This window comes from Amblyomma americanum, chromosome 5 (genome assembly GCF_052857255.1).
Source record: "Amblyomma americanum isolate KBUSLIRL-KWMA chromosome 5, ASM5285725v1, whole genome shotgun sequence".
Lineage (NCBI taxonomy): Eukaryota > Metazoa > Arthropoda > Arachnida > Ixodida > Ixodidae > Amblyomma > Amblyomma americanum.
In genome coordinates, this window is record NC_135501.1 from 74,699,756 (window position 1) to 74,723,703 (window position 23,948).

At 45.2% G+C, this 23,948-nt stretch overlaps 1 protein-coding gene across 1 annotated transcript; it reads left to right on the top strand.

Moving 5' to 3' along the window:
• Nucleotides 1–2,969: 2,969 nt before the first annotated feature.
• Nucleotides 2,970–19,394, top strand: LOC144132552 (mialostatin-like). The gene is made up of 4 exons (XM_077665042.1): nt 2,970–3,134; nt 8,806–9,035; nt 15,106–15,210; nt 19,203–19,394. The coding sequence occupies exons 2-4, from the start codon at nt 8,826–8,828 to the stop codon at nt 19,284–19,286; spliced, it is 399 nt and encodes a 132-aa protein (XP_077521168.1). The 5' UTR covers nt 2,970–3,134; nt 8,806–8,825; the 3' UTR covers nt 19,287–19,394.
• The last annotated feature ends 4,554 nt before the right edge of the window (nt 19,395–23,948 follow it).

Below are 23,948 nucleotides of genomic sequence, written 5' to 3' on the forward strand. Positions count from 1 at the left end.
ATTTGGCCTAACCAGACGCGCAAATTGGCTTTGCTGTGCAGCATCCGCTACGCAGCCTCTGGAGGTGATAGATACCTCACCATATTAATCAGCCTTTGTCCGCTGTAGGAAGAATTCCTATCTTATCCTTATCATCTTATCTCCTTTACCTTATGCCCACTAACTTCGTAATTTCATCTGCCCACCTCAATTTCTCCCGTTCCCTGCTACGCTCTCCTTCTCTTAGAATCCGTTCAGCTAACCTAAAGGTCCATTGGTTTTGTTTTCTTCGCATAACTTTCACTTCCGACGCCCATTTCTTCCCATTGGTTTTGCATAGGTTATCATTACCTCGCTTTTCTTCCTAGACCAATCCTACTCCCTTCTTGTGATTTAACGTTACACCTACATAGTTTCTTTGCCATAGCTCGCTGTTTTGCTTTTGGCTTAATTTCAAAGCATTTTCGATGGACCCCATGTCGCTAGGCGTAGGGTATATTCCCGACCTGATAATATGTGCCCTTCTCTAGGCGCTAAATTATTCCACGCCGCCGGATACTCCTAACGTCGGCCAGCACAGGTGACACTGGACACAATGCCGAGGATTGACGAAAGGTCGCCTCGTAATTCTACATCCTGCGGCTGAACGACAGTTTGATACGCTCCATCACAGGCTACAGACGTCTGCACCTAATACATTTTGCAAAAGGCGCCACACATATCTGATGTCGTCTTTTGTTCAGCCCTTGCTGTGTGCTCTAAAGGGAGAATGTTGACTTCCACTTCCCGAAAAGTTGAAGCAGCAAATTGCAAGAAACCGCCATCTAGTGCGCAGCTCACAGAAGATGCCTCAGACTGGAGTCGTGCACTCAAGAAATGACAGAGCTCCAGTTTTTTTTTTTTTCCGAATGTCAGAAATTGTAATATATTGGACATGCGCAACGTAAGAGTCTGGTAAGTGCTTGTTTGAAAGTTCTTTTGACGGAAATGTGAACGCATTTGAAAACAAAATTATTGGTCGATATTTTAGAGCTCCTGCTGACCCGTTTTATGATTTTTTTCTGATCTTGATGTCTCTCAGTATCCAGTACACAGGGAGTTTCATGAAACTTGAACACAATATTAAAAAAGTGGCATAGACGAGCGCGGTGAAATAAAAGGCATGCGTTTCCTGTGGTGTGGTCCTCCGCAGAGTATTTTTAAAATTGTAATCAATTTGTTAATTCTCTAGGAATAATTACGCAAAATTTCAAACATTCACTGTAGCGTGACGTTTGTTTTATACGCTGTAGAGGAGATTAAGAAAGAAGTGATCCAGTTTTTTCAAGCAACGTATCTCCTAAGTAGTCCTTCTTTCCGGCATTTAAAGAAAGCCCGAGAATTATAAGAAAACATGTGACCTCGCTCATGCGCTACCATACTCTAGCGCTCCCAACCTCGTTTTAATGTAAGTAAACGTACACGACTTCACTGCTTTTCCATCCTTTTTTGTTTTGCTGTGTGAAGTCTCGGTAAAAGCCCCGCCTGAATCGCCGGTCGGTGGCGTGCCTATCACTTATCGCAGATCACGCGGCCTGCTTTCCATGCTCAGAAACAATGTGCTGAAACACTATGGAGACTATGCTGACAGCGGAGTGGACCGATCACCGCTAGACGATGAGCGCGCACGCTTCGTTTCCTCAGAACACGCTTGGTAGCGCTACAATACTGTTGCAGAAGAGAGAATTCCCGCGTTTTTTTTTTTCATTTCTCGCTGGATTTCTTTAAATGCTGGAAAAAAGGGCCACGTAGATAATACGTTGCTTGAAAAAACCGAATTTAGCTGTTTGTAACTCCCTCCACAACTTAATGAAACGCACGTGACCCTAAAGTGAATGATAAAAAATTGCGTAATTATTATATGCAACTATGTAATTAGGCGAACATGAAACCTAGTAAGCTAATGCGCGTTGCATTTTTTTATTAGTATCGGTCCAAGATACGTGAAACGCCTGGCAGTTTTGGTTTATTCTTTCTATTCTGCTTCTACTGAATGATCGTGAATTTTTATGGCGCACCGGCCTCTGTGTCCAAACACCACCATTGCACAAGTTTTTCTTTCTACTCAAGGTGGGGCCAAAGACCCTTTTCCTAAGCGTTTCACCCGAACGAAGCCGAGCACCAAGGAGGGGAACGCTTGTACCGATTTTATCACCGGTGAGCACTAGACGACACGGAGTGTCGAACTCCGCACCTTCCGCATCCGAAGCGGATGCTCAAACGACTAGGCTACCGCCGCGGTTGACAGTTATACAGAATTCAAACATTCACTTTAGCGTCACGTGATTTTCGTTAGGCCGTAAAGTGGAGTGATTTTGTGGCTCTACACAGGCCCGTGGAACAATAAATAAAAATTTTAAACACTTGTTTACTAATTTCAACTCTCTAGATTCTTTTCTGATGTGCAGTATAAAAATTACGAAATTCGCAAAGCTGTCACAGTCTCCATGAATTGTCTTCTGGGATGAATCTAGCCTGGGCCCTGTGCTTGTAAGAAGAACCCTGAGGGAGAAAAAAATTGGCGTTGGTTTAGCTGTGGTTAAACCTGGAGTGACGCCATAGCTACAGCTGGCCGAATGGAACTCTGTGGCTGCGCCGTGGCGGCGCCGCCACGCTGAAGGCTCGAAATGCTACCGTAATGTAGCTATCGCTACAAAAACTGGATGATTACTCACAATGGATCATTACTCACTCTCCCTTTACGACTTACAGATCCCCTGAGGGCGAGACTTTTGGTTTTGCACGGTATTTCTTCCAACGATGCTCTCAGGTGATGTCTAGTGGCTTCAAAGCCTTGCCCGCGTGATTCCCCCTTTCTCTCCTTTGCCGACGGGCCTGTTTTCCCTCTCAAGCCGGTGACAAGAAAGAAGGTAAGAAAAGAGAAAGCTTGGCCAAGTGCAATTCGATCTCGCACTTGAAGGCCGCACCGCTCGTTAGGGGGTATATCTAGCACTCTCTATTGGCCGTACGCTTCAGTCCTCGCTCCGCTCCTGCGTTGTCTTCTATCGGCAGCCGCGGTCGGAGAAGCAGCAGCCTTTGCACGGACGCCCACTATTCGCCTGCCGTTGACTCAATCCGGCTGACAGCGCTGACGCATCGCCTCCAAACAGCCAAGGGTTAGTCTAAAAAGAGCCTATCATATCTAAATAGATATAACCCAAAGCACCTACCGTTTTTTGAAACCAGGCTGCATGGTTTGATTTTATGTTGTATATTGGAGCTGTTATGCCAGAACTTGGCCGCTAAACCGCTGTAAGACTTGTTTTATACTGTGTTCAGGTTCGGTCCATCTTTACCCAACTTTTACTGCTCCTCTAAACTTCATAATATGCACCCGCCTGGAAAGCCCCTCGTGACAACCAATGTAGTCCTCGACGCTAAGCACAAGCTTCCTAAAGTTTCTCTAGACTCGGGAAATCCAAAGCAAACACTGGTACTAAAAAATATGTGTCGAATGCAGTGCTTGATGGGTTACTTCTTTGATATTGAGCACTTAACGCACTCGGCTTTAAGAAGAGTGTATTTCTCTTATATTTATGGAGTGATCACTGCTTGAACGCTAGTAACGTCTTGTTTTCATAATTAAGCTACCTGAACCTTACCGCTCTACACTAGTGTTCCGCGGCAAGGATACCTTTGCAGTCTGGCGCAATCACAGCGCGAAGCACAGCAATTATGATCGCATAGGCTACTACGTCCGCGAACCTCTCGCGAGCGCCCATTATAGAAACGAGGCAGAGATGGTTTCATACGAAGATTTATTCTTAAAAAACGTTAATTCTGTCCCTACACAGTTTATGTGCGTTTAAAAATGCTATTTGGATGAGACAGCAATATGGACCCACTTCCCCAATGACACGGTGAGGAGGCTTTTGTGTAAATCCATCACCTTAGCGTCCCTAGCAGGACAAACATTGCTTGCGCTTGCACAGGTGTTCCACCGCAGGAAGCGAAGTACTAGGCGGGGAGGAATGAAGGAAGAGCAGTCGTATCATTGGACCTCTCAACGGCAGTGCTACATCAGCGCGCCATGCACAGCGCAGCGCTCAGTCGTGCTCGAACTTCTGTTTGAGATGTGTGATCTCGGTTCCTGGAGTAGCGAAAGCATTGCGGCAGCCCGGCGTGCTCGGCGTGCCGGATTCCGTCGTCTAAGGCGGCAGCGGCTTCGGGAAGGGCTAGGCGCTTGGACAGGGCGGTGTTTGCGGCTGAAGCTGAAGCGCAGCTAAAATTATGCAAAAGTCCAGCGGCTCGTGCAGCCCATCTATAACCCTACTTCAGAAACCGGAAGTGCAAGCGGAAAAGAAATGACTGAAACCCTGATAACAGATTTGTTGCATCCATTCAACAATCGATTACTATTTTTTTCTTTTAATGTATCAGCACTAATCCGATGGGTACCAGCCCCAAGCAAAATCGCTCGTTTTCTATTCGCGCAGTCGTTGTTGGTGTTCTTGTTGGCCTTTCAAAAGATGGTACATTCCAACCCTAAGGGAACGGCCAAGAATTGGGAGGGAGAGGTTGCTATAAACATGCACATAAAAAAAGCAAAAGAAAAACCCGCATTTGGCCTAACGCGAGCGCTCCGTTCATCTGCACTGCCGGCTGATCGTCGTCATCTACGAAGCAGAAATACGTGCCTCTGCACTAACTGAAATGTTCCAAACGTCCCTGAAGTTCTTTTTTTTTTCTAGCGTGTAGAGCCACACAACATTAGATATTGCCTCCGCGTTTGGCTACGACAAGGTACTAATTTCTCTCTGGTGGTTGGCGCTTTATATGCTTGGACACACGCCCGAGGTTTGTCTCATACGTCGTGACAAAGAGGCATCGCTGACACTATTCTTGAAGTTTTTCGTAGTTGTGTTACTCTGAACGGATCCCGAAAGTGCTTTTAATGTATTTTATAGCTTTGTACGAACTATTTCATGTGCGTGGCACACGAGCTACAAGTGAGGCCATGGAAGAAGCTTCTTTTATGAAGTCGAACTTGTTGCCTTACTGTGAGCGCACGTTTGCTGCGTGCCTCCGCTCTCTCTTTCCGCTCCCAATCCTTCGCTAGCTTCAACGGCTACGGTTCGCAGGCTGGGGGGCTAAGGGAGTTATGTTGTTGTTGTTAGCCTATCAAAAGGTCGCGCATACCTACACTGGGAGATCGGTCAAGAATCGGGTGGCTATTCACCTGTGCTCAGTGAATAAAAAAGAAAAGAATGAGGGAACGCAACACCGGTGGATTCCTCCTCATGAACAGGAAAAGGGTAAGAGTTTTGATTTCAAGATAATTAATAATAACAAAGAGCGGGATTTAAAAGAATTATTGAGTCAAACTGTAATAACTGGTAGAAAAGAATATTTTCTAACAGTTAGCATGGCAGTCGGTGATGTTCTGGCAGGAAATTTAGAAAAGCAGTACAAACAAGTTTGTGGCTGAACCCAAACGTAGTGGCACCAAATGATAGCAAGAGCAGGCTGCTTAAACTAAGTCCAAGAGGCCGCAAGGGCTCCTCCAGCAACCTTCTTCTCAAAGAGGTGTATCGGCGACAACAGAGTCAAAACTACTCAATAGATGTAGGCTCACTGCGAAATGCATAAAGGGAAAAGAGCGCCAAACCCCACGTGTGTAGACCGAAATTTAGAGGAGAGATACGGCAGCGCAGCCTCGTCAGATATACTTCAAGCTGCCGAGATGGGCAAACTTTCCTGTTCAGAATATCTGAGGTGCTGATAATCCGCCGATGTTAAAACCGTTGCCTCTTTTGAGCTTAAAAACACACGTCGCCGAAAGCTAGATGCTGTAATATATGCTGCAGCCGGGATTATAGGCGACACGGGGCCGCTAAGGGAAGCTTTTGCGAGGTTATCAGCAATCTCATTTACTGTCACACTGCTGTGACCGGGAACCCATACTAAATGAACAAGACTCAAATGCCGATGAAGCAGGGTTCAAGAATGTGTTGAAAAAGGTACCGTCAACGTGCGCGGCGAGGGACGAACACAGAGATAAATAATTGGTAACTACTGCCACTGCGGCAATAGAGGGGTCTAGCTTGCGTACAGCAAGTACTACTGCCAGAAACTCTGCTTGAAAATTAGGGGTGAAATCTGGAAGGCGCAGGGAAAAGGTCCAGTCTAAATGGGAACAGAATATTCCCACACCTGCTTTTCATTGCATTGCGATGCGTCGGTTGCTATTGCTATATCTGTAGATAGGGTCCTCAGATGATCTTCTAGTAGACCATTTAGAATACAGGGTGGGAAAAGTTTTGCCTTTTGGGGGAAAATATCGTCGAAAACAATGCGCACAGCGGGCCCTTTGCATAGCGAAGGAAGGATGTCATAAATTTTCACATCTAAAGGCTCAAGTAATGTCTCCACAAACACTACGTGTGGGGTATGGAAACGAGACCAGAGGGCACCAAGAACGGAGGTCGGCTGGCAGCAGAATATGCTTTGCGAACGGTGGAAATGAGATTCATAGATCCTGAGGTACGTTTGCACAGTTAAAAATTGAGGTCGTGATAAGAGAGGGAGATTGCGTGCTTCAAGGTACAGCACATTGGTACCCACAAATTTTCTGAGGCCGAGGCACATCCGAAGTAGTTCCCTCTCCAAAAGGACGAGAGGACGAAGTTTGTATGTAGCCGAGCCTGAAAACAACACAGATTCAAGTTATAAAACTGGCCTGACATACATTGCGTAAATCATTAATAGCGTATCTCTTCGCATGCCGTACCGGTGACTACGTAACATGCCCACGGCACAAACTCCATTCACCGCGACATGGTCAATGTGGGGTCGCCATTTAAGTTCATTGTTATAAATGACCCCTAGGTATTCTAGGGTTTGAACCTGCGGTATTGCTCGTAACTGCCAAGAGATAGAGACCACTACAGGATTCTGCAGAGGGAAAACAAGGGTGGCGCACTTGCTAACATTTAACTTCGGGTGTAAGCTGCTCAACAAGTGCTGAAGCATACTCAAATATGACTGCAACAGACCATACAGGGAATGAATATCCGGCGCATGCATAGCCGAGGGAGTTGTTGTTTTTCTTGTTGTTGTTATCCTGCTGCGCGCGTCCCTTTTGCTTTCTTCTCTTCCTCTCGAATTTCCTCATAGTCTCCTCCCGTTCGGTCGAAACGCACACAACCTGAGCCTTTGAGGAAACAGTGACTATTCTGCGGACGCAGTAAAAAACGCTATTGGCCTCTTGATTTGAATTTAAAGAAAAGCAGTGTAATGTAAAAATGCATAAGCAGTGCTATTTTGAAGTTCCACGGCTCGCTGCAGAGCGCTGCACGGAACAAGCTCTGTAATGTTTTGCTTCACGGATGGTCGCAAAAGCTTTAGTATTCTGACAGAGGTGTAGGCGTTTTATCGGCACGTCCTGATCTAAGCTAGCCTGGCAATATGGGCGGGGGACGGCTCGCTGGGGAACGGAGCTTTCAATATGCGCACTTTAAATTTTCCCGGAAATCCAATACTGAAATCATAGCGGTGCTTCCAGACGTTTTTTTTTTTTTCTGCCATGCGCTGCTCGTCAGCAGCTCATCAAGGCACCCGGCATGCTTGCAGTGAAGTCTAAGAAATCCTGTAATATGAGAGTGAAAAAACATACAAAAAAATCAGTCCTTTAGGGAATAGAACATAGAGTCGTAAGGTGACGGAACGAATGATTACGTGTCAGTCGTGTGCAGCTGTCGTTTCTCAGTATGTTATCTACTTCCGTAACCGAAGAGGTGGCTCCTTGCACGGATAACAGCCTGTGATCTATTGGCGCTCTGACACAGTTGCGCCAAAAACATCGCTGCTTTATTTCCTTCACGCCAGGGATCGACTCTATGATTAAGACAACTAAATCGGGTCTATGTAAGCGTTGTCGCAATGCGCTTCGTCTATCAATATTCAGGTTCATCCATAGCATCATAATCCTGCTTCAAATTATATGATTTTCGAAGTTCTTCAGCTGTCTTTTATTGTTTACATGCCTCCATGCAAAAACATATATATCAGAAATAGAACACCATTATGTCTTTAGCATCTGGTAATATCCATAATTCTTCGTGACTTTTCTCACAAGTGTCGGCTGATCTTTTCAGAAGCAACGTAATTTTAACCGCAATCCTCCACAAGACACCTGGATTTTGTAAAGTACCTGCCGTTTAAACGCAAGTTCGTTGGTAGTCCGAAACATAGCTGCAGCGTGCGTCACGCGTGGAACTTTCGGGCACCGGTAATTCTAACAACTGCGTGGTTTTTCTGGTGCTGTTATTAACACCAAAGCAGATCGCACATGAACACAATGACGGCATAACAGGCTACATGAACTCATGCACGTTTGCTCTGAATAAGCTACGACAATGCAGTGTGAAAGCGAGGAAAGTCGTCCTGACAGCATACATGGATGCCAACACCGTGTGCCAGCGGTGGGGTGTCTTAGAGATTTTGTCATATTCTAGGGGAGTGTAGCGTCCTCGGAGCTGAAAGGCCACCTGAAGGTGTTGGGTAGGCACCTCGCTTGCCCTGGACAAATCATGGACTTCTCAAAAGCTAACTGATATAGTTGGCAGCCAGGTTTTCATACGTTGTACTTACATGGTAGCACGTATTGTTCGTATGCAAGTGGCAAGAGAAAGCTCAGCCAGTTCATGACAACGCGGCCGCCGCTGTCAGCAATTGAACTTGAGAGCAGCTTCAAATCCTTAGTATTTGACAGAAGCTCAACACAAGGCAATACTGCAGTGAACAGCAACTGCAAACGCTAACCGTGACCCTGGCGGTGAATTGCAGCTGCCTGTGAGAACCAAGCCATGGCGTCTTCGTTCGTACTTGCGGTGATCCTCATGGCTGCCTTCGCGTGTGGCGGAGCAGAGGAGGAGCGCCTTGTTGGCGGCTGGGTGAAGCACAGCGTGGACGGAGACCCGCTCTACGCGGAATTAGCGCATTTCGCCATTAGCAAGCAGAAGACCAACAGAGATTTCTTCGACACGGTGCTCGAGCTCACCGCCGTAGAATCTCAGGTATGTTTCCCTGAGCGGACACATTTATTAATTGATACCGCGATCTTTTACACATGAGGAAGGATGAAGTCTGGAATAAATTATCCATTTAAAATTTTTACAGAAAGCAGCAGTCACCGCCACCGAGGGGCATAGGGGATGTTTTTTCTTTTCTTCAATTTGTGCTCTTTCTTTAGAGGAACTGATTAGAAAGCAGAAGAAAACGCAACCACATGCCGCCAGTGGGTTCCGAACTCACGACCTCCAAATTTCGCGTCCACTCAACTGAGCTACGGCGACGGCTGTGCAATCTTGTGCTCTCGGGGGTATTTTTGTGTGGTGTAACCTAACTTGGAAGGTTTCACAAGTGCCTCCTTCGTGCGTAATGGCGGACGTAGTACGTCCTTTATTACCGCGAGAGCCACGTGAAACGTGATCGCACGGTGAGGGAAGAAGCTGCGCGATTGCCCTTTTATGTTACCCATGGCATCAAGACTGCCAGAATCGAGGCCCTTGTAGTTATTGAGGACAGAGTGGAAGGAAATGGAAAGGATCGTTACGACATGCATGCTGGAGTGCATGGTTAACAGAGCAGCGTATGTAGCAGTTATTGCGCTGCGAACAATATTCCACTTAACGTATGTATAGAGAACCGCTTCCAAGAAGCGTACCATGTATCAGGTGAAATAATGCGCATTATTTTTATACATTATTTTGTGAGTGTTTTTCCTCCAAAGAACTCAAGAGAGAAGCAATGCAATTTTTGCACAGAGAAATTAGAACCATTGCAGATTTTCAGGGCCACGGGAGGATGAACAGCATCGAACAGCAGAAATTTTTTATTCAGCTAATTTCTGGTTATGCATGAGATTTGAGTGAGGAGAAAACATCGAAGCACTCGTCACTTGATTGCTTGAAACAGGCTTTATTTATAATTTCTTCGTCTTTTTTGCCCATTGTCGCACAATCAAGACGCACTGTTTGTACGGCGTATTCATTGCTGCACAAAACTTACACGCAATGATTTTATATTATCATGTTCTCAGCACCTAGTGCTTTCTAATAAGATGTTTGATGACCCTTTGAAGAGCTTTCCGATGAAAAATGGGGCGTGAATGTCAGGCATCCAACTAACATCTAAGATTTCTTCCTCCGTCATTTTCTCACCAATGTTCCCGGAAAAATAAGGCAGATCTTTTGTTGCACATAAATTGCTTACCCTCTGGGTATTGTACTTGGTTTGAGGCTTTTCTTATGGCTTGCATGCAAATCGGCCTGACGGCATAAATTGAACCATATGCTGAGTGTTCCTAATGAGCAAAAACCTATTTCTCATAATATAAAAGCGCTCTCAAAATTTCGAAATTTTCTTCTGAATATAAGTACTTTAGGTGTGGGTTTACTTGGTTTAACGTCCCAAAGCAACTCAGGTTAGAAGGGTCGCCGTAGTGGGGGACTCCGAAAGTTTCCACCACCTTGTGTTCTTTAACGTGCACTGACATCGCATAGGTAACGGGCCTCTTGCATTTCGCTTCCATCAAAATGCGATCGCCGCGGCCGGGATCGAACCCGCGTCTTTCGAAGAGATAGCATAACAAATTTCTATTGGCAAAATTTTTAAGTGTTACGCTAAAAATAGGCTTTGCCATAAAAATGTTTCTTAGAATACATCGGTTGTAAGCACGGGACTTTCAGACAGATTGTGTTTTTTTTTATAAGCAACCTGAAAACAATCGAAATATTTAATCCGTTTGCACAGTGTAGAGCGGCGTTCTACATGCGGCTGCTGCTGCTGCTGCTGCTGCTGCTATAAAATCAGGGGTGAAGTTCTGGGCAGCGTGAATGATGTCAATTTTGGCCAAGGTTGCCTTGCGGCTTTACATTTCGGGCAATGGTCGTTTCTATAGTCGCTGTCATCAACTAGTCGGGAGATATTATTTTGTTTACTCTATTTTTCTTTTCATCTTCTTAATTGGCGATATTCCGATTCCCAAAACTTCAGTTGTGGTCGCCATATTTTTATATTTTTTTAACGCTAGCACATTCGTGAGCATATTATGATGGCAACGACTTCTTATTTGAATCCTTTATAATGTGTCTTGTGTTCAGATAAAATGCCCGCTTGTTTCTTCTTTGCGTCATGCCTGAAGTTTTTATATTAACAATAAAATTCTAAAGTGAAAACTTCTAAGTGTGGAAGGTTTGTACAATTAAACCTTTTCAATATTAGCGCAATGTGCAGCTTCTAAAGCAATTGCCCTGGACGCAGAGAAAGTGGAAATGACCACGTGTGTTATAGCGTTATCGCAGATGGGCACCCTTCACAGCATCGGGCATCAGAACCACAGCGTGATATCCTTATGCCCGTCCCTTTATCAGTATTTTATTGTTCCGCCATGTTTGGAAGTGCTTCCTTTGCTTTCACTCACAGAAGAAATACTGACCGAAAGGGCTTATTGCTATGGTCGCGAATTGCACGATACCCTGGAGGCTTTTTTTATTGTCGCATATATGATATTTACTTCATGTTTTGAAATAGAGACGACACATTGAACGCTTATGTTGTTCGTACTTGCTCTGTAATTTTTGTAACACGACGATCTGGCAGTGAAAAATACAGAAGGGAGATATGCCTCCATCTGATAGGTGAGAACTGCGCACATTTGATCCCCAGATCATTGAAAGTACTTTTCTTTTGTTCGATGGTCTTCCGATCGAATGTATCCCCCTTCCACCCTTCGGGCCGAAGTAGTCGCCCTCGCGTGTTTCTGAATAATTCGTGCTTGCGCTGCTTTCAGCCTGCTCGTCGCTTTCTTGTTGAAAGTTAACGCGAATGATGAGAGCAGCCATGTGACATTGAACCTTTCTTCAGTCAGCGGGAGTGCGGAGAGTGAGAGTATAAAGGCTTGCATGTAGAGGATGTGCGTGCCGTTCGGATGAAAAAGCGCCTGCAATACTCCACGCGCGCGCTTCTAGCCGAGGCCACAGACGACGCCTTAGTAGGCGTGCCGTGTTTGCCTAGTGTCAAGTTTCTGCCGCGATAGGGTCTCGAGTGTGCAAAGCTAAGGCGAAGGGAACGTACTGTTTTCCGCTTGCTTTTTGGCAGCATGCAGGGGGTTTAGAAAAACAGCCTGCGTTTTTCTCCACTTTGTCATTTTGAAGTAACTGTTTAAAATGGTATCGTGAAGCCGAGCATAAAAGCAAATTGTTCAGTGTAAAACGAATGTCAAGTGAAGCCCATCAATTATGCTTTAATTACACACTTCCTTGTTGTGAGTGAAAGGCGCATATGTAGAAACGCTTCTTTATATTATGGAAGTGGAAAGCGAAGGTTTTTTTTTTTTGGTACGTGTGCTTAACTATGAAAGCCGGTGGTGACCGTCATGTATGTACTTTTTTATAGCTTAGCTCGAAAGTGCTTTTAAAATTGAGAAAAATTTTCCTGATGCAAACAAAATTGGAAGAGATTTGCAGCAGCCAGCTGCATTATATAAATAATTGTTAATGGCGCGTAGTTTTACCTCTAGGAAGCTTCTGGGTGTCGGAACAATGAACGCGGGAGATCACTGCGGGTGACATAGAGCTGTATGAATTTGAGGGATTGAATACCATTTCGGTTGTTTAGTGTGCCGCGTCAGATGACGAAAAAAAAGGCTTGCCAAGGTATCCCCTTTAAATCAATTTTTTTCCTCTCTGATATTCACAGACCCGATATTACAGGCTCTGCGTCGTAGGATGTCTGCACTTGGCACGGCAAAAAACTAGATTGGAATAAATAGTTGTATAATCAAGAATGAAGAAATCGTTTGTTAACCTGGACCCGGGCGATTTGAGATTCAATGCCGGCACTTCCCATTGTACGATTCCTTTGCCCGTGATGTGAGTTACGATTATCGTGGGCTTGGATGGGCCGAAACTGTACAAGAGTCGTTCCCTCTCAAACAGCACTCTTTAAAGGTAGAAGCTTACGTTAGAACCTTATAGGTAGCGCTTCAAGTACCTCCTCAGAAAAATCTATATCAGTCTGTAGGCTGAAATTTCATACCGAAGGGTACGGCAAAAGATTTGAGGGGACGTCTTAAGGATAGGACGCGCTAGTGTTAATCGGTCCCTTCAGCGGCCAGTGGTCCTCTTTGCGTATCACTTCTTAGACATGGTCATTCTCTAAATACGGTCATTGATCGCGGGGAGTTTTCACACCACTCCTGACGCAATAATGCAGCGGTTAAGCGATCCGCACTGCCATGAAAAATTGGTTTTGAAGAAAGTATATGACGCAGTAACAGTCTCACATATCTCGGTGGACACCCAAACCGCACCGTAAGTGAAGGGATGAAGAAGGAACTGACAGAATAAGAAAAAGAGAGGTGACGTAGTGGAGAGCTCAGGATTAATTTCAGCCACCTGGGGTCGTTTAACGCGTACTGACATCCCATAGCACACGGGCGTCTTTTGCGATTTGCCTCAATCGGAACGTTGCCGCCGCAGTCGTGTTCGAACCCTGGTACTCCGGCTTGACTACTGAGCCATTGCTTTGGCTGGTGGCTGTTTCAAACACCGCCACCTTTGGTGCTTGTGAGACCAAGGTTGCTTCCTCGGAGCAGCCTCTAGCGACCGATCATTAATTCAGCTGACACCTGCCACAGCAGGTAGTTTCCTCAAAATTCGTTCAATTTGTGGTGATCTCACATGGTCACGTGATCTAGGAGATGGTAGGTGGGCAATCTGCTATTTGCCTCAAAACGTCGACAACGCCGACGCCGGAATTTCTGCAGGACGGCAGCATTAACGCTATGGCGCCAAAACAAATGGTGGCACCACTGCTTTGTAGGCCGTGAGTGGCTAATATTCATCTCGTGGACAGCTGCTGGGAATTGGTGACAAAGTCAAGGCATTTTGCATTGCATATTCCACCTGCCTTGTTTTCCACTACCCTAGACTTCTATAAACACGACCGCGGCAATCATTCGCATCCAAACTGTTCCCGCGTCGGTAGATTATATTCACCTTTCGAAAGCAAACGCTTCAGGTATGTTTTTGAAAACTATCTTCACTTTCTCAAGAGCTCCAGGTGTGTTAGTTGCTGTGAAGTTAGATGCTATACCATTTAACCTGCACATGCATTTTTGCATCGTGTCTGCTATCTTAAGATGTTCAGTTTCTGGGATGTCGCATCCCACTTCAACTTTTTTATTTACAGTCGATACTTATTCTATCCTTGGACAACCCCAAAATGGCGATAAAGACAGTGATGCAGTGAATTACTTACGTCGCGTATATCAGCGAGATGGTGTAGAATCATGTGAATTTTCTCTAACCGAGTGCCCTACGCGTGTAAAAATACGTCTGCATGCGCTGTGATGCTGTACGTAGTCATTTCAGTTTAAACACTAATCGGTGTTGAGCCAGATTGTGTGCCTGTTGTCACGCTTGAATCGTGTGTCCTTTCAAGCTTCATTTTTTACAAACTTTTCCCGAATACAGGAGCCGTGATCGATTCATAAACTTTTTAAGAGCGTTAGTTCCCACTACTCGCATTCGAACGTTTCTTGTTCGTCCGAGATTTCAAGATGGCCGCCGGCAATTTCAGATCAAGAAAATGTAAGCCCCCATCACATGACCGCGCGCGCGCAATCGCCGGGCCGCCACAGCGGCCGGTTTATCGTCTGTTATGCCGTTACGCTGTATATGTCTGAACGAGCGCCGAGGCTGGTGCGACTTGAGGTCGCCAATGGTGAGAAAAATTGTGGCCCACCCGTTTGTCGCAGAAGGTTCGGAGTGGTAGCAAACGAATCGGCTTGTTCGGTGAACAAAGTTTTTGGCCGAGTTGAACCCTGTTATGTCGGAGGGATTCGTACCGACGACCTTTGGTCCTCAATACCGTACTTGGGGACGACGTTCAGAGGGTCGTGGCGGGCGAAGCAATGGTCGCAGAGGAATGCGGGTGGTACCAAACAAATCGTCGTTTCGTGAAGAACACGTTGTTGTCCGAATATGTTGGAAGTATAGGGGAAAAGAGCTTGGCTGACGCTCTTCATTTCATATCGCATTCGCGAATCATTTCATTGTTTTGTGTTTCCGCTTCACGCAGGTTGTGACCGGTGCGACCTACCGGCTCACTTTCAAGACTGCCGAATCCACGTGCCGGGTGACCGAGACGTACACCAAGGAACGGTGCCTTCCCAAGACGGGAAATGTAAGGAATGCAATTAACAGCTCACTCTACTAGCTGCAGCCATCGTGGCCTTAACATTGGGCTATCAAACTAATTCCTAACTGCGCACACTGTTCTCAAAGTCAAATCCTTTTCCGACATTTGAACTCTAACTCATAAGCACAAGTCGTTGCTGTTCGAAAGGAAGAACAATAACTGCAGCTTATTTGATCAAGTAAGAACAAAAGACCCAATAATTACCTTGGAATGGGCAGTAATGTCCTAAAAAAGAGGCATTTAACATAGCAGAACACATAACTTAGTGTTCCGCTTTGCTCTGGGTGCTGGACGCGCACCAAGTTCCCGCGCTTGCATTGCCTCACGCTTGGGGACCCTGGGCCAAACTACCCCTCTGACTTCGGTAAGCGCCTGAAGACTTTCGAAAACCACAAAACTAATAATTTATATCGTTCACACTGCTCTCTCAAGCAGACTCAAAGTATGTTATCTAGTCTCCAAAATGGTATCATCGCGGTCATACAAACCTTTTCTTAGAAGGAAGTTTGTTCTACCATCAGCGTTTCTACGCTGATGACAACTTTATCGTGCGTGGGGTGTTGGTTCTTTTTACCCTAAAACCGCGTTCCTCTATTTTTTTTCCACACATATAAGCGTGTTGCCTCTAATTTTTGCTTTTTGAATTCTATACGTTGCATCTTTCATAAAAGTAAATTCTTGGTACGATGTCAGCAGAGTACAATGCCCACTACATCTGCCTGCAGAAATGACCTTGGCGCCGTCACGGCCGTTTATGCGCCGACGTAAAGATGCACAGAGCCAAGGAGCTGAGAAAGAAAAATCTGTACCAAAACATTTTAACTTTAAATAATGGAGATCAGCCCTCCTTTGCGCGTCCACCACGCCTATAGAATACGATGGCCTGGCGTTCCTCAAAATATATTTACTGAGAAATATTTGTTAAACTGACTCTATGGCACCAAAGTTACAGTCAAGGTAATCGCCTCGCATGGTCGCTTAAATTTAAGATGAAAGCGTTTTTTTTTCTTTTTTATGTCCTTCGTCTGAAATACCCCTTGGCCTGTCGTCAACAATCGCACATGTTTGTACTAATTTTCATTTGTTTTTTTTTATCAAGGCATCTCACCAAAACGTAAAAGAAACATCCGAAACATGGCAGCAGCCGTGGTAACGGTCGCGTGACAAATATCTCCCCAGCTTCTGCACTCCGATCTATGTTTTGGACCATTTGTGGTGGCTGCAGAAAACCTAGGTTTTTCGCATTATATTTGCATTCACATACCTTCTTGAATTCCATATCTCGTAACACAAAATATTCATTGGATTAAATACAAATATGTTGAAAAACATGTAAGCGCCAAAAGACGACTGTTTTGTAGTACCTGACATAGAACTAACTCACTAAATTTGCGTAGTGACAACTTTGGCGCATGTTTTTGTGTTCTACTGCATTATAAAGTCCTTAGGGTAAAAACTCCAATTTAAAAGCTGCCCTTTGTTGAATACTTTTCAATAATTTGTTGTCGCACTGTGAATGGCAAAAGCGATTTGCCTGTGTTCTTTTAGGTCAGCTCTTTTCTGTATTTGAGAGCGCCAAGTAACGCGTGCCAGCAGTTCATTTGGCCAACTTTTTCTCGTTTTCCGAGTCACCCTATCTCAAGAATCTCTCAGGTTTAATTGCTTTGGATTTAATAAGTTTTCCATGGCAGCTTTGATGTGTGGACTGAAAGCGCCAACGCTTAAACACGTCAAAGAAGGTGAAGTGAAGTGCATCTCATGATCTTTTCCAACATAGCTTTCAAACAGCGCTCCAATTTTTGTGCCAGACTCGCTATCTCAGAGTGGCAATTATTCGAGCCATTTATTCTATAAAAGGGTGTATGTTTTAAAAACTACAATAGTATGAAGGTGTGGCCGGTGCAGGTGCGTTGTGCGGCTGGGCGCACATTATGTAGGTGCTAAAGGTTAAATGATAACGGGCATAAATGATAGCTAATATAACTAACCAGAATTGTTGTAGCTCCGCACTGCATGGCATTGCGATATTGAAAGGTTTAAAATTTAGAATCACGGGAAGTTTTTAAAATATCTCAATTGGTATCGTGGTTCTAGACGTCATAGGTAAAACATAAGGTGCAAAAAGCTCATTAAGATTTTTTCCTTGTTGCACAAAGAAAAAGTGCACCTAGAATTTTTAATGCAGCAAGTACAGATACAATTTAAATGTTTTAGTTTGTAGCAGATGTCGACCTGATTCCCGTGGTAATACCACGCTCTGCGACGCCATTAAATGAACGTGCACGCGGTAAATTCAATCTATAGACCCTTCAAAGACGTTTTTATCATTGGTTATATTCAGCTGCGTTGCCCATTCAGAAATTCAGTAATAGTGTTCTCCTTCTACTTTCACGGAATCAAATTGGGAATCTAATCTAGCTCACAAAACTAGGAATACAAGAGTTACCTAGTTTTTTTTTTACCAGCTCAAGGTATTTAAGTGGAACTCATCCCATGCATAATTTCTACCTTCATGTCAAGAGCACTTACACATATCGTACGAGCGCATTTGTGGTCGCTTGTGAAAGAAATTCTGCAGATACTAAAAGGTAAAAAATGTCTGGTACATATCTGCCCATGTAAACAACTGCGGTTTCTAAGAATCAAGTTTTGCCAGTCAGTAATACGCGCCAATTGGTTTGATCATTGAAGGTTGTGGCCAAGTACTACACCAGGGTGGACAAAACGTGTTCTGGTTATGGGGCGCGTTGTCGGTTATGGTCACCGAGGTCAGGGCGCAGCCCAGGCCTGGATATGCATTTCCATCGACACGCGGAGTTTGCTTTCTTTTTAAACCTGGTGGAGAACTGCGTGGCCCGCGATTTGAACCCCGATCCTCTTGCACGCGATACGGATGCTCTAACTCCACGCTATTGCCTCATCGCTGCGTCTCATGATCCGCTGATCATGAGAGGGAAATAACTTGAAGAATAAGAATGGGGTGGAGCGCATTGCAGGTTCTCTGAAATCGGGCATGGCAGTTTACCAATATCCCTCAAGATAAAAGTATACAACAGCTGTATCTTACCGGTACTCACCTACGGGGAAGAAACGTAGACGCTAACGAAAAGAGTTCAGCTTAAGTTTAAGACAACGCAGCGAGCCATGGGAAAAAATTTTCCCTGTAACGTTAAGACACCGGAAGCAGACAGAGTGGGTGAGGAAACAAACGCGTGTTAATGACATCCTAGTCGAGATCAAGAAGAAGCAATGAGCTGGGACATGGCATGTAATGCGAAGACGAGATAACCGCTGGTGCTTAAGGGTAACGGAGTGGATTCCAGGAGAAGGCAAGCGTAGCAGGAGGCGACAGAAAGTTGGGTGGATGAGATTAAGAAGTTTGCGGGCAAAACGGTGGGCGCAGCTGGCAAAGGACAGCGTGATTGGAGAGCTGTGGGAAATGCTTTTGTCCTGCAGTGGGCGTACTCAGACTGATGATGATGATGATGATGATGACGATGAATGCGCGTTAATGTGAAGTGAGCAGCTATTTGCGGACAAAAATTGAAGCCTTGGCAGCAATTACTTTGAAATTTCGTGAATGTATGATACATCAGAAACATCATCTCGATGATCAGTGTTTTTACTGACCGCGTTGCATAAAGGAAAAAGCAAGTTTGTTTGCTTCATCTACACCACATCTCATATGCAGCTCTCTCAGATGAAGTTATTAGAAATCATATCAGCCGAGTGCGCATCCATCTGTAGGTCGTCGTTCATTCGCATAGGAAGAAATATAGCATGTAAATTAAATAGAGCAGGTTTTCCTAGTCACAGGTCTTTCACAGCTCTGTATTGCATTGTCACAAGTTCACTCTTTCTCTACCCCAGAAACTGGGGAATTAAATATCTATTTCTGAAATTTAGCAGTGGATTTTTGTGTGCTGGTAGAAGAAGTAATCATACGGTAAAAAAAGTCCTTTATTGTTCTTCCGCAGGTCAAAGACATCTGCACTGCGGTCATCTACGTCCCACTGGCAGAGCCGCGTGCCATCTCTTCGTTCACGTGTGACTCCGCGTGAACACTACAACAGAATTCGTTTATATATCGGGCATGTATTTTTGCTGTAAAGCTTCTTTTTACTGATTGTTTTTTCATATCACTGTCAATAAAAGTCGTAGCAATTGCACACAGGTTTTCGTAGGGTCCCCCAATGGTCACATTGAATTCGTTTTTCTTCTACATCGTGTTTAGATACCATGAGTAGCTCTAAAGGTCAATCATGCGACCCACATTACGCCAGAGGACTTCGCAAAAGGCTTTCTATGAAGCCACTTACGGATTTTATCCCAACGACTTATCAGAGCAAGTTTATCTCGAGAAATTACGTATGGAAAATACACTTGTCACACTGCTTTGTGGTGAGGCCTTAGTTAAAAATAATTATCCTTGACTTCCCGTTTCGCGCATTATCGCTTTGCACAGCTTACCGCTCCATAGCAGTCACGTTAACTTCCGGTACACAGCGCGAACACGTGCTGTTTTTCAGGCTATCGCGTATAAAAGCGCAGTCTGCCATGAAGAAACTGCTCTCCGAGATGGTGATACCCCATCGCTTTCTTCTACGATGCTATGTAGTTTCCACGTTTTGTTCACCGCGGCTGTGCACTATGTTCAGAGAGCAAAATAAGAGTAACAGCACTGTTTGTTTGCTCTCCGCATGTATTATTGCCTTCAGGTATCTAGGTCTTTATACTGTAAATATTACTTTCCCTGTAAATATTACTTTTCCGCTTTTACAGTGGCCGGCAAAATGTTTGAGTGTGACTCAACTTGCTCCCACATTATCATCACTGGCGCCTCATGCGGGCACTTCCGCTAACACGGAACAATAGGAATGAGCCCAGAAAATAAAGACAACCAAATAGAGCCGTGCTTTTTCACCTAACTTAGCTGAATTTTCCGTTTATGTCGGTTTTCAAGATGTTGGAGTACTCACTCTCAGGATCAATTGATGGCGTCTTCACACGGACAGGAAAGCAAGGACCGTTTAAGAAGGACAGAGAGTGTTATATGCTGCCAAATGGCCATTTAAGGCAAAAAAAATCTCATGTTTATGCGATGCTCTTTTGACAAGTTACAGAAAGTAATACCACATCTCCACTTAGGATAATTGCCAGATGTAACAGAAAAATATATCCCTGTGCAGGGATAAAATGTCCTTCTGTGAACTGCTTTAGCATTAACATTCATACCTTCTATGCCCACGAGCCGTTTCCAGAAATGTAGCTGTTGATTTTCATTTGTAAGTCTTTAACTACTATTTAAATTAATACACAATATAAAGGACTTACACCCGTTATAAGTTACATGTTTTCTAGTGATAATTTTTTTATAAATATAGCTGCATGAAATGCATAATTATTTTCCTATGAACGTATGCATCGCACTTTATTGGCACGAAAATGTGATTAGAAATTTTTGGAAGGCTTGATAGGCCCGAAGCGCTTCCGTTTGACAGGCTTTCTTCGTTTGATTGATTCAAAAACGGTGGGAAATTAGAGCGGTAGAAAAGCAAATTTAGTTATAAATATTTCCTACGTTTACAAAAATTTCCGAAAACAAAGTGACATCATGGATGCGGACAAACAATGCAGCCCTTCCCTACTCGGCATACGAGGTGAAACCAATCGATATTTTTCAAAAAATAACACTGGATAGTTTGTTTATTTTTGTAAAAACTGCCGGCCGTGACGCCATTGCAGTATTGGGACATAAAATTAAAGGAGTGACATGATGACTTGCAACGAATATACGCCCGCTCTCGTAGGATCACATCGTTTCCCGCGCAAGTTCAGTTCCGCGCAGTCGTTTTCGTGGGCGATCGCCCTTAGGCATACCTTCACTGTGCACTGTGGCAGCTGCTGCTTTAGCGGCTCATCTCCGTGCAGCCGCGTTGCTACCTCATTGCGCGGCGGACACGATGACCGCCTCGCGCTCTAATTTTTCCCGTACCTCTGTGTTCCCGCTCAGCTGCAACCTGCATCGCTCGTCCTGCCGTGCTGCTTAGCCTACATGACTGAAGGACCATTGGGTTGTGTACGCGCTCTCCGTTTCCCACGCACCTCAGAGCACTCGTTTCATGAAACGCCTGAATCCCTCTAAAGCCCCAAGACAGAGCGGCGGTTCCAAGCGCTGCGGCTGTGTGGTGCGGCGGCGCAAGTCCGAGCTTGGGAAGGTTGTTCATTCAGGGCTAGCCGCAGTTACGGTTTTCAATTTCTAGGAGGGAAGTGACACGTCGGCTGCATTGTCGGCCAACGTGTCCAGCAGCCCGACACCTCAGATGCCCCAAGGTGCTGTCGCTACGTCCCAATGGACAAACCTTGTGAACCAGCTCGGCATCATCGCGTCGATCTGGCCACAGCGCGTAGTGTCCTCGTCCTCTGCGGACCTACCTCTTTAGATTATGCTACCTCGCACCACAGGTGACGTCTCCACCAGGGCTTTATTCTTCCCATCAACCCCACCGCGTCACAAAATGTGTTCTTGTACTGTGTTGCTGCAGTACGTATGTATAGTTACTCTACATTGCTTCATGCTGTTGGGACTTGATTAGGAACATCGGCACTTCCTGCGTGGTGTCGGGCCCGAGCCATCAGAGATGCTAAGTAGCACGGAAGACGAAGAGCTTTACACAAAATGTTACATATTGCAGGTTGTGGACAAGAGAGAGAGCTGACACATGGTGGTGCTCTGTATAAGTAGAGGTAAAGGTCCCCAGGTCCCCACACATTGACCCTGTGTTTTCACGTCCCATTACGTAACCGTGGGTAAAAGTCAGGAGGTCCGCCCAGGGTCCAGGTGCAAGTTGACGCGAGTTTTTTTATGAACGCGCAAGCAGGGCTGCTCTTCGAAGGTTGAATCCAAGGTTCTAGGAATAGATCGTGGCGGCGGTCGCCGTGTTTTAGCCGCTGGGAAGACGGCCCCAGAGTCACGTCTCGGCCGTGGCGTGAACAGAACGGAGCACAGCAGGCCGAATGCACGGTGTAAGCAAAGTTCTTGTGCGGCCGTCACTCACTGCTCAATCTCTCTTCCCCGTTGAGATCGCGCTCAGGACATTAAGTCATGAAATGTTGGCTGGAGTGGATTCACTGTTCAAGAGCTATTTACAGCAGCCTTGGGCGAAACACTTTGAGCCATAAGTCACGTTGAAATTGCTTTCCGGATACTGCTGCACCCGCGCCTCTTGACACTGCAGCCGGAGGACGAGCTGTTCGGCATTGCTCGGCAGACTCAATGCGTTGGCTCGAAGCCTCGAGCTTGAGGTTGGTGCAGCTTTCAGTCGAAGCTTTCGTGCTTTCTGTTGATGTCCACTTCTCTCTAATGGTCAGGTAGCCTAGTGTAGACTGCCGTCTCAGTGTACAATTTCCCGAAAGGGCCTTAGACGACTATCGACGCAACAAGGCTGAAATTGGGGCGAGTTGGTAAATATTCATCATTTTGATCAGAAAGCAACAGGAACGCGCTTGTTCATGTTTCGACTCGCGCCCCGATCTTGTTGCGTTTTGAGCAAAATAATGACTACATTTGCAAGTGGCAGGCAGACACTATGCTCTTCTGCCACCTGCCGGATACACGCACATTTCCCAGTAAAGTGCTCAGGAGAAAGCAATGTGGATCAGCCACATTCATGGTGGCCGCAGTATCTCTGAGAACTCTGCATTTTTTCCCGTTGACTAGCATCTCCTGCACGTACGGCTGAAAAATCCGCAGGTTCTCGTCACAATCCTCAATACTCGCGAAGACGACTTTCTTTTTACAGTTTCCAGCCAAATGGCTTGGTTCCTTGTAGATGAAACAAAAGACCGTCTTCGCGACTGTAAAGCGTGTGCGTTGTCACCGCTTAAACCAGGTAATTTTGGTGATTTGGAAAACTATTTTAGCCCTCAATTAATACCTCCCGCTCCTGCAGCCTTTTCCTCTCAAAGTTTCAGGAGAAGGGGGAAATCTCCTTCCTTCAAGTTAGCGGGAACCAAATCTGTTGTGTTGCTTTTTTCCTGTCTTGTCGTTTTTAGCGCAAATCCTTGGGAATCTAGTAATATTCAGCCAGTTCGGCTGCCTTGTCTCGATTTAATTAAGTTATTCTGTCCTGCACCCAGTCTCGTCTTCTCCAAAAATCTTGAATTAAATTTCTGCAGCGAAATCCACTCCACCACTTTTTCGTGATCTTTATATGCGCCAGCGCTCTTCAGCTATTCTTTTATGTTAGCGTTAATCTAGTAAGCAAATTCTTGTTGCGACTCTGCACTTTTCCTTGCATGTGTAAACAGCTGGCGAAACGCTTCAGTCGAAAACGATTTTCCGCAACAGCGCAGCCTTCAACTTATCGTAGTCCTGTGTATCTTCTTTTCAAGCGTGTGACTACCGCGGTAGTCTCGCATGAAAGTACGGTCGACAATTTTTGTGCCCATTAGTCCTTTTCGAAGCCAACTTTTTCACATATGAGTTCAAAGTTGACGATAAAACATGGTTCTCTCTTCACCCAATTTAAATCGCTGCAGAAGGTGCTGCATTTTGAGCTGCCTACCTGAAGAACCAGAGCGCCCGTAGAAATTCGAAGAGCTTTTATCTCGAGTTTCTTTATCTGCAGTTGATGCTCTTTTTGTTCACTTCCCTTTTTTCTGCTGAGCTCCTCTCTCAGAGCTTTCCGCTCAAGCTCTACAAGCCGCTCCTTTTTCTCATC